This window comes from Mangifera indica, chromosome 9 (genome assembly GCF_011075055.1).
Source record: "Mangifera indica cultivar Alphonso chromosome 9, CATAS_Mindica_2.1, whole genome shotgun sequence".
Classification (NCBI taxonomy): Eukaryota; Viridiplantae; Streptophyta; class Magnoliopsida; order Sapindales; family Anacardiaceae; genus Mangifera; species Mangifera indica.
The window spans coordinates 4487378-4499257 of NC_058145.1; the positions used below are offsets into that span (position 1 = coordinate 4487378).

At 33.9% G+C, this 11880-nt stretch overlaps 1 protein-coding gene across 1 annotated transcript; it reads left to right on the forward strand.

The window, feature by feature from the left end:
- Nucleotides 1-965: 965 nt before the first annotated feature.
- LOC123225691 lies at nt 966-1579 on the forward strand (the record flags this gene model as incomplete). Its single annotated transcript, XM_044649800.1, has 1 exon — nt 966-1579. A coding segment is annotated over one exon (411 nt), but the record flags the coding sequence as incomplete, so codon positions are not given.
- Between the last annotated feature and the right edge of the window lie 10301 nt (nt 1580-11880).

Genomic DNA, 11880 nt, shown 5'->3' on the forward strand with positions numbered 1-11880 from the left:
GTCAAGTTGATTCAAATCTGACTCTAATTGCTTATAACAAAAATGTTGTATTAGATAGTACTGATAACAAAGTCATTTTACAATATTTTCAAAAAATAAAATTACATTGAGGACAATTATAAATATATTAGTTAATAAATTTTTATTAAAACAAATATTTGTATTTAAAATTTATTTGTATTATTCTAATATTGACTCTTCTAAATTTTATTTCCGGGTCCATCATTGCGTATAATGAAAATTTTCAATACCCTATTATTCAAGAATGTTTCATTTCCCTCTTAAATACCCTTACCAGCCCCTCTTACCTTTAAATGTTTACACTTAATCCCCCCATAACAAGTGCTCAATTCCATACCCAAGATTTTACCCATATTGTGTAGCTTTGGACTCATTTAACATACTGAAATTTTAATAAGCTTCTACACATTGCAAATTTCACACAGTTTATAATACACTACGAAATTTTATATATATCTTTGTTCTAACATTTACCTAATACACGCCCATATGCATATAAGGTTTACATAACCCTTTGTTCTAACATTTACCTAATACACGTCCATATGCATATAAGGTAACAAATACTCGTATTGGATATAATTTACTAATTAATAAATAAATCAATCAAAAATCTAGTAAATTAACATGAAAATATCAAACATAATTTATCTTTAAATATATTGTATAATTTAAAGTTAAGATTTATCTCAATATCTGAATATGATGATCTTTCTTAATTAATTTCAAGTTTTAAGTAAAATACCATTGATGAAACTTTAAGTTCTGTGGGTTCGAGTTTATTTCATGGCTTTGTTGGGATGTTAGAATGAAAACAATATCATACTTAATTGTGCTAGTTAGTTATATGGGTATTAATTTAATTAATCATCCTAATTAAGTTAATTTGTTACACGTGTGAGTTCTTTGGCATTTGACTCCGTTAGCCATGGCTAAATTATTAATTACTTATATATATAAAAACTTATTTTTATAATTGTAGAAAAGGACGCCTCTCCTCTCCTTCGTCACAGCCAAAATCCATCGACAACCATTCCCTTCATACTCTTCCCATGGCATTGAACAGCATGCTCCGGCACCGCCTCTTCGCTCGCTTTGGCTCTACCCACGCCGGTCCGAGCCGGTGGACGAGCCCAGGCCACCAAGAGAAGCCCAGTGGCTACCTATTCAACCGGACTCCACCACCACCTGGGCAGTCACGTAAATGGGAAGACTGGGAGCTTCCCTGCTACATCACCAGCTTTTTGACGGTCGTGATTTTGGGCGTTGGACTTAACGCCAAGCCTGATCTCACCATCGAGACCTGGGCACACCAGAAAGCCCTTGAACGCCTTCAGCTGGAGAAATCTGAGTGATCGATTGTGTGAGTGTTTGGATTTGCGACCTCGTGGCTTTTAAATTTTGTTGATAAGACTGATATTTTCTTTAGTTGAATAAGGGTTTTTTATGAACTTGATAACTGGTTGAATTTCAACAACGTTATTACTTGTGCCTCTATATTTATGGTTACATTATTTACATGGGGAATTACATGAATTTATAAATTACTCGTTCTTTATTGAGTGTGTGATCTCCTATAACGATTGAAATTCTGTGCTAATAGCTGTGAATTAAAGTTCGTTGTTTCTTAGGGTTTTTTTTCTCTGTTATAGCATTAATATTAAAGTTGCAGAGAATATCATAGGTTTTCAAAAAAAGACAAATCATTCTATATTGATTTTAGTTTAGATTTTGCAAAGTAGCTGTTTAAGGGCTGACAGTGAGCTACTGGAATTAGCTATATTTTCGATTATCTGATGCGTGGTTGCAGTTTGTGGTAATAGATGAAGACAAGATTTCATCGAATCAAATTTTATGAATTGGTAGTTCTGCCTAAACACATCTTTTTACTGTTGGCTATATCTTAATCTGGAAGTTAATCTGTATATATAATTATTAAATTTATTTAAATTTCAGACTTTTTATTCCTTATGTGAAGAGGGTGGTCAATTGTGAGAAAAAATAAAAGATGGTTTTGAAGACAATGTGTTGAAGAATTTAAATTTAGACTTCAAAGGTTCCACCCCAAGAAGATTTTGAGAAACTCTAGTTGAGAAAAAATTTACCTATCGACTGAAGTAGTTCTCATTTGTCACTGTAACTCTGTACGATATATTCTTTCTTTTATTGATGCCCATCAATTTCGCAACTTCCCCAATGTGTTGAATGTGCTAAACTGGGGGTTAGTTCAAGTCTGTGTCACAGATAGTTATGGTTCAACATTGATTACAATAGTAAAAAAGATTAGTTTTATCTACTAGCTTCTAGGATTTGTTTCTTGAAATTGCTCACACATTTTCTATGATAAAATCATTTTAGTGTAATGTATAATTCAAGGATTTAATTTCCAGAACCATGTATGTTTTTATGCATGCACCTGCTCCTCTAGGGCTCTTCCTTTATTTCCTCAGAGGAGCAGGGTTGGCCACCATTTTCTTGTTTGCCAGCCCATTGGTAAAGCAACATTGTTGTTAATAATGCACATGTTTGAAATTTCATTTTTTCCAGATCATCTTTATCAAGTACTAGCTATGCGTGGACAATCATGATTTTTCCCATATAAAGAATTTGCTGTGTGTGGATAATCATGATTCAATGATAACTGCATTGCAGGGCTGTGTACTGCATACATGATACAACTGAGATGTGAATTTTGTTTTAAATATCTACTTTCTGCTCATACCAACCCCACATTTTTCTGCTTATTTAAATAATTACACTGCAATAAGTTGCAAAACCATTGATTCCTTTGTATTTCAATATATTACCAAGGCATTTCTATGGATAGTCATCTGTCATAATACTTGCACTTGACTGCTACTGCTTGGTGTCATTGTTTTCTTGTTAATGAAATCGAATCAATTCGGTTTGATGATTGCCCTGCTGCTGGTTGTATAAGTGTGCAAACATTAAATTTATTGTAATGAATGTCCTGTTGTTATTTATGCTCTGTGTGCGAACACTTCAAAACACCTTTTTTATCCATGACTCGTGATCTCCAGTCATCTTTTTCACCAATCTAGTTGGAGACTAGGAGCAACAATGTCTTATGCCTTGATTTATCTCTTTTAAAGAAAGTAGGTGGATCTCATAGGTTTTTTTCTAAACTTTTGTACAATAAAGCTATCAAAATACACCTTTGAAATTGATCCCATTTGCTGTTTTTGAACACTTGATAGTTGAGAGCGAGGATGGAGAGCATTATGAATGTACAATTCAGAAATTCTTTTGAGTTAAATTGGAAGTCATTCTACGGTTTAGAAACTCTATGTTTTTGGTGGGTTTTTATTAATAAAAAATTAACTTGCTCTGTAGGATAGATTACATTTCCCCTTGGAGCTATAATATGATTTGATCAATTGTTGTATTCCTCTTGACAAATGTCGAAGTCTCTTGTTTATCCGGTTCTGGTCATAGTTACATTGATAGGTGGCCTTTTTTTTAAGCTCATCACCTTAAAAATTTACCAAAGCTCTTGCCAAGTGCACTGGTAAAGAAATAAAAATCAATATTCAACAAATTTACAATGAACATTGAGTTATTCTATTTAAATGTGTGTGAAGTAATGGGAATGAAACACAATTCCCACTCATCCTTGACTTGTATTTGGAGCTATCATCAATGAACCAACTCAAAATATTGTATGTACTTAATTTAAATACATAAATATTTATATATTTGTGTTATTATATAATTGAATATTATTTTATTTTTAATTTAAAAATTTTTAATTATTCAATGAGACATATAAATGTGTACATGTTTGTATATGGACAGTGAGTAAATATAGTTTTTTTGAACAATTATTTTACCTGTTAAAATCAATTTCAAGTGAAGAAATTAAATTTATAACAAATTCAACTCCTAAGTTTGGCAAATTAATTAAAATAAGTAAAATTATAAGCGTTTATACGTTTTTAGATCAACGTAAAATTTTTTTACCAAATTAAGCAAACACTACTTTTTTTAACCATTTTACCCTTATGTTAAAAAACCAACTAAAATCCAAAGTCAAACACTTTTAAAGTTACTTTTGTCGAAAACGGAAAAGAGGAGGTCGAAATCAGAAATCTGAAAACACAGAGCGAGAATTACCGACGAATATCCTAAAAGTAGTTGAAGCGGCAACGACAATATATCAACAATAGCTTCACAGGTTAGTTACCATTTGCATTTATTTATTTGGTTTAATGTTGTGGATAAAATGATGATTCGGTGTAAATAATTTATTGTGATGGTTTAATGTTGAGATGTATTGGATGAAAAAATTATTTTTTCTGAGAATGTGCATCAGTTGTGGTGGTTACGGTGGTGGGTAGGGGTTTTACAGTGAAACCCTAAATCTATCGAATTATATATATGTATGTTTTTGAATGTTTCGAATGGTATACAATGATGAAGTTTTGATGTTAATGGATGCCTGAAAGTATAGTCGTCGAAAAACGAAAGCCACGCAAATTTACAGAGCCACGCAAACACCGCGCAAACTATGCAATGCGCACATACACTGCGCAAACTGATCACGCACTACGCATCCGCTCACGCACTGCACAAACCATGATAAATGCGCACAAACGCATAACCGTGCAAACTGCGCAAACATCGCGCATACCGCGCATATTGCGCAAACATCGCTCGTCACGCACTGCGCAAACCGCGTTAACCGCACTATGCGCGCATACATTGCACAAACCTCGCAAGAGCTTGCTTACACCGCGCAAACCGCGCGCAAAGTCGCGTAAAATGCTCATTACAGAATGTGAAATCTGTTTTATAATTGTTTAAATTTAAGCTTTATTAAATGAAACTAAAAGCATTTCATTTTAAACTTGTTTTCTCAGAAATTCCCAATTAATAATCAAGTGGGAGAGAGGCGATTTCATGATGCGCATGATTTTAGAGTTCCCATTAATATTCGTAGTCACAATGATACGGTGAAACATATTAGAGCAAAATTAAGTTCAGAACAGAAAATATTATTTAGACAAACGTGTTTCGGACATTTTTTGGATCTTGAACTGCATGGATATAGTTCAACCCTATTACACAGTGTATTATTTCGACAAGTGAATAAGGGTGAGTTGGGAGAAGTGTTTTGGTTTCGATTAAATTGGGTCGATTGTAGATTTAGTCCGATTGAGTTTGCTATGATTACTAGATTGAGGTTTAGTACAGAATCGGATATAATTGAATACATAACCGTAAATTCATTGAATTTTAGAAACAAGTACTTTCGAAGTAGCAAATTAGTGACTCATGGGGATCTAGGTAAAAGTTTCATGTCTAAAGCGTGGGGAGACAATGATGAAGATGTAGTCAAAATAGTTGTATTGTATCTGATACATTATAGATTATTGGGAGTAGATAACTGAAGAATGGTATCAGAATATATAATGCAGTTAGTAGATGATTGGGACAGTTTCAATAGATTCCCATAGGGGACTATGGGTTGGAAGTTGACTGCAGAATCAATGAGCTGAGCAGTGGAGAAACTGTATGAAGAAGTTATGAATGAGTATCGAACATACGATCCAGATATTCCAGTATAATGTTATGCATTGATGAGATTTACAGTTGCATTGCAGGTAACCTTATAAATAAATATTATTTATATTTTTTTTCTTTTACTTTTTTGGGTTGCATATTCATTTCATAAATTTTATCTTTATATGGGATGCAGATATGGATATATGAAACTCTCAGTAACTTAGGGGGTTTCGCAGCTTACAAGTCCAAAGATAGGATCCCTCGCATGTTGAGATGGAAATCACTTGAGCGGTTAGGATGGGATCTTGTGAACAACATATTTGGAACTTTTCAGGTATGTAATTCATTTTTGACATAAAAAAATAAGTTAATTTGTTATATATAAAAAATTGATATGTTTATTAAAATATTTGTTAGGATGTTGTCACTTCTGTCTTAATTTCATCTGCTGAGAAGAAGCAATCAGTTTGGTTTAGAGAGGTTATGGATTTTATGGGGTACATAGAAGAATCTGATGATGATCGTATCCCTATTCAATCTAGCGGTGCAATTCAATCTCCTCACCCCACACGTCAAAGCACACCTGTACATGGTCCAATCATGCCTGGATGGACTCCACCACCGGTTACCGGATCAGAGCGTCGATCCACATATCGAACATCAATGTCCCCTCGTGAAACTACAAGAAGATCCCCGGTGTTACACATATTGCACCCACATCTACTACTGAATATGTTCGTATTGAGAAAATGCTACGTGGGTTTATAAAAACAGTAGAAGATCGTTTTAGAGAATTTGAAGAGCGACAAACATCCATTGAAACAAAAGTGTCTAAGATGCAACATATGTTTCATGCCACCCTTGGATATGAGGTTAGTAAAAAAAAAAAAAAAAATCATATGTTTAACATTTAAAATGTAACGACGATAATTATAATAATCTTTCATGATAACACAGGATGAGTCAGCGGAGGTCATTATTGAGGTACCCCAAGATGACGATGTTTGTCCATTTGATTATTATGAAGTGGTCACTGATCATAGACCTATGGAGACATCATTTCAATCTCGATCGAGTACTCGAAGGACATTACGGGGAAGAATTATCAAAAAAGGGGGGACTCTACTTGTTAGAATATGCCCTAAAAACTAATCGCTTTAATTGGTTTTAAGGGTTGTATATTTTGCATATACATTATTAATAAAAGAAAAGTTCTGTTATACTTCACATGTTTTCAACGTCACTTTTATATATATATATATATATATATATATATATATATATATATATATATATATATATATATATATATGTTGTAGTTGTATATTACATCCATATTAACTACATGCATACGACATGTGAAAGGTCCCGATAAGTTTTAATAAACGTCATCAAATCGTTCCCTACATAGGCAATCTGTTTGGGTAATAGTATTGCATAGTGGGTGTGTGCTATATCACCACAGTATATCAATGGATGATATTAGACATGGTGGATATACACATGGATAAACAATGGAACCATTTGATGGTTAGAGAACTGATCAAAGGTTATTTTATTATATTGTTTATCGAACATGACCGCTGAACGATGATCACATGGGCATTAATATGTAGTCAATGATACATCGTGAATCATACTAGTGTATAGATCCTTTGACTTGAGATATCACAGTTGTGCTTCGTTCCGGAACGTGTGGTTCATACGGTGTATACCACGAAGCTAATCATGTCTCGTTCAGAAGCCGTTTTGATCATATGTTGCTTGAGCGAGAGGACAAGTGATGATCATACAAGGATCTGTCAGCTCGACTACTCCCGAGTTTCCATACGAATATTGAGAAATATGAAAATCTAAGACACTGGCCAGTGTAGATAAAAGACCACAAGAAAAGAGTTTCGATGTGGCACATTATGATGTATTACTTAATATTCGAAAAGATTAAATATTGGATTTTGACATTCCATAAATCCAAGTTTAATCGGGATGTAATGACGGAGGGATTAGACTACATGGTAAGTGTGAGTAAGAAAGGTTCATTTGATATTATGAGAAGCTTGTATGTCATTGTGATGTAGGGGTCATGGGACATTGCTAGATGATACCACATGATTAGTGGGAGTTTCATTTTGTAGCAGAAAATGAAGTATATCGGTTAACGACAGTTTTAGGTTATATAATGATATAATGAAACGTATCGTCCGATATGGGGCCCAGACTACGTCACTATGAATCTTGAAGGTCACATCTATATTTCAAGGAAGAAAATGGTATTATGAAGCTGAAAATATTTATCCATGGTTAGCTAGCACTTTTTGAGGATAAAAATTGTGCTTTTCGAATAAGATTCGGAAAAGGGGCAAAATTGTCATTTTACACCTTTTAAATTGTTTAGAAAGTTAAAATGATTAATTTTGGGCACAAATGAATTAACATGTGTCAAATTCTCATTTCTCTTATTTTTCCACCAATGAGAATTAAATATATGTTTTAACTTGATAATTATCAAGTTTTAATGCAATAAATATGAGAGAAAATAAAGAAAAAATATATATTTTTCTTTTCTTCTTCTTCTTTGCAGGGAAAAACTTCTCTTTTTTTTCATTTTTCTTCCTTGAATGGTGTAAGTCAAGAGATCACTTATTTTAGTGATTCAAACTTCCAAACTTCAAATCAAATTACAAGGTATAAGGTAGTTTACATATTTCTATGTTTTATTTCTTGAAAAACCATGTAAACTCTTCAATACCATTGTTACATATGATGTGAACATAAATTGAAAATTTTAATTTTGTTGCCAAAATCCTTCACTATTAAGCCCTTTTATAGATCTTATAAGACAACGCCGACCACAGGAAGGGAACCAACAAACGAATATTGATTTTGACCAATGGTATGATAACGCCGACAATAATGACACAACATTAACTTATTTGCATAGGCCTTGCAAGAATTTTTTTTAAATATTAAATTACAGCACAATATCTATTGATTAATACAAAAAAAAAAATACAACGTTTAATGTACAAAGTGATTAATACAAAACAAAAAAAACGACTTTGCCACAGTTGTAGTGTACATTTACCCACTCCAACCCATTCTAAACACCTGTAACAAGACACATAAAATATTATAGTTTTAAATAAAATTGAAATGCAAATGTAATGTATAGCAACCTGATACTTGAAATGCAATGGAAGACCAGCACATCATGTCCCTCGTCCTCGTCTTGCCTCGGATAAAGGGTTTGTACAAGTAATCCTAGTATGCCCACGCTCGCGACCCCTATTACAAGTTGGCGTACTTCCTCCCCCTACGATAGTCTCCTTCTTTGTTCTGATGGTCGACCTGAACGTCGACTTTGTATGATTGGTGGCTGGACCGTGGGAAGATTATTCGGACGTAACCATTCAGAAGGATCTCCTAGTGGTTCAACACTCTCTCTATATACTGCTTGTCAATATTCGGTTGAATAGTATTTGCTTACCCATTGATAACAATCAGAAAGATTCTGAAACCTGACCATGGCTACAACGTGTGTACACGGAATATGTGACAATTGAAATTTCTTACAGTTGCACTCCCTCGCACATAGATCCACTATAACGATCGACTGGCCCATACCGTGCACTCATATCGGTACATAGTTATTGGTTTGACAACCATGTTAGTTGATTTATGGATATGTCCTGCTATTTTCTCCTCAACCCATGGAGTGAGTTGATTAGTAGAAGCCTCTACATGATTACAAATATATTATAAGTACATATTTCAACATCATGCACAAAAGTAGGAAAAATTATACAAACCTGTCGTAGTGCGTCAGGAGTAAAACCATTTTTGCATGGTGGAACATAAAAACTCAAGTAGCATCATAACCGGTAATTTTTTTATGTGTCGTGCTAAGGCATTAAATGACTCAGCAATATTTGTTATCATTATATTATATCGGAGACCTGGAAAATAAGTACGGGTCTAACGTCTATAGTCTATTCCCTATAAATAAGCACCCGCTAAGGGATTTTCATCATTGATCATTCGCATTGCGTCCTCAAAATTTGGTATCCAATAAGTTTTCGCTGCTCGTCAAAACAACCCATCTATATGCTTTGTTTGTTTATACTTGCTTCACATATTACCCTTGATATGATGGTTGCACCAACCGTGATGTGTATTTGGGAACACTTCATGCACGGAGTGAATGATAGCATGATGTCTATCTGAAATGATAGCATGATGTCTATCTGAAATGATAGCCAAATTTGGAAGATCACCTATACACCCATGTAATGCTCACAGAAAATGGGTCTAAGTCATTGTTTCTTCCTTTCCTCTTATACCAAATGTCAAAAGATAAATTTGGTTGTTTCCATCTTTACCCACAACAACAAAAATGTACCACAATATCGTCATTTTAAAAAAGAACCATCAATACAAATAACAGGACGACAATATTCTTGAAATGCTCTAATTGAGCAACCTGAGGCCATAAAGACAAAACGAAACCGATTATCTATATCAGTGTCAATGTGTGTAACTGTGCCAAGATTTTTCAGTTCCAAATTGTAACAATATACAGGTAATTGTTTGAACGACTCTTCGGGAGAACCTCTAATCTCATTCAACGTCGAATTCTTAGCATGCCAAGCTTGAGTATAGGAGATATCTATTTTGTATCTATCTGCAACATCCGTTATGATATCTTTCTGCCTATAGATTCGGTTAGAAGCAGTAAACACAGATTGCAATATTTTTCCAAGTGTTCGTTGCCTACTTGTCTGTGGTGAGGCATTATGGCATCCCGAGGGCAAGTGTGAGTTTCCAACTTCCGTAATACAAAAATATCTGTGTTTTGTAATTTAACTCTCCTTGCCTTCCATTTACATTGAGCGTGTGCACATTTGATATCCCATCTTTTTTTGTTTAAACTAGTCACCTTGATCTGATAGCCTTTTTCCAAAGCATCTCTATACATCGTATCAATCAACACCTGTTTACATGTAAATTGATCATTCACTTTGATTCTCCCATCTCGTGGTGGAACTGCATATAATGCAATACCCTTATTTTCTACATCTCTATAAGGATCTAGAGCATCGAAAAAAGGATTTGTAACTTGTACATTAATAGAAATGGGTTGGCCATGCATTGTTGGAGTGTTATGAAATAAACTTCTCTCAGCTAATCCACTTGGACCAACTCCTGCTTCATGACCACCCTGTTAGCACCACTGTTTTCATCATTATCATCACCAACATCATCACATTCTTCATCATCACCATTATCACTACCACTTCTGTCATCACCAATATCATCACCCTTGTCATCCCAATCATTATAACCACCATATTCTTCCTCGTTCGATTGAAAGTTTTATGTCGGAACAATACCCATCTCATCAATTCTATCCGGTGTACCCCCTAAAGGGTCTTGCTCTCTTCTTATTTCATCATGTATCCTAACCTCAACCTCATCGCCTTCACGCATACTTGCTGGTTGCGTCTCATAATATATATTATCCAAGGAGTTAATCGCATCATCCATAGGTTTAAGTGATTGAACTTTTGGCTGTGGTTCAGTTCGTTGTTGTTGCATATTAGTTATGACTTCTGTAGGCCTTGTAAACACTGTAAGAAATAATAGATCCCTTTTATGTGTCTTTGATAACCTCATTATAATCCGTATATCAAAATCATTCTTCAATAAATATGACAAATCATTATAGGTGGTCAGATTTTGCATGTAAATTTTTACAATATTGTAACTTTGATTAAATGTCTAAACGAGAACACACTGCTTCTACAAATCCATCAAAATTTATTTTTTTACTAATTGATATAAATGTTTGAACTCCATCAACGTATTTCATATTATCACCTCTATTAACCCAATATCCACCATATCTAAGCAAATATATTAGTTTACCCATATTTTCTGCATAAAAGATATAAGAGAGATAAATACCCACGCAAAATGCAAACATGCAAATACGCAAAACGCAAACACAAACACAAACGCAAACGCAAACACACAAACACACAAAACGCAACCCACGCAAAATGCAAAAAACGCAAAACGCAGATGCAAACCACGCAATTTACCAGAAATATTCTACGATTTTCGATTTTACCTAAATCTGGGGAACAAAACTATTAAATGCACAAATGTAAATATTTATAAAAAGATTCAAGCAAAAGAAAACCACGCAAGAGGTGCTGATTACAGTTTTAAACTTTTTATTTCTAGAAAAGTTATTAGTTTTACAGTTTTCTGAATACAGATTGTTATTTATATAAAGGAAACGCAAAATAAACTTACCTGATATATGATGAT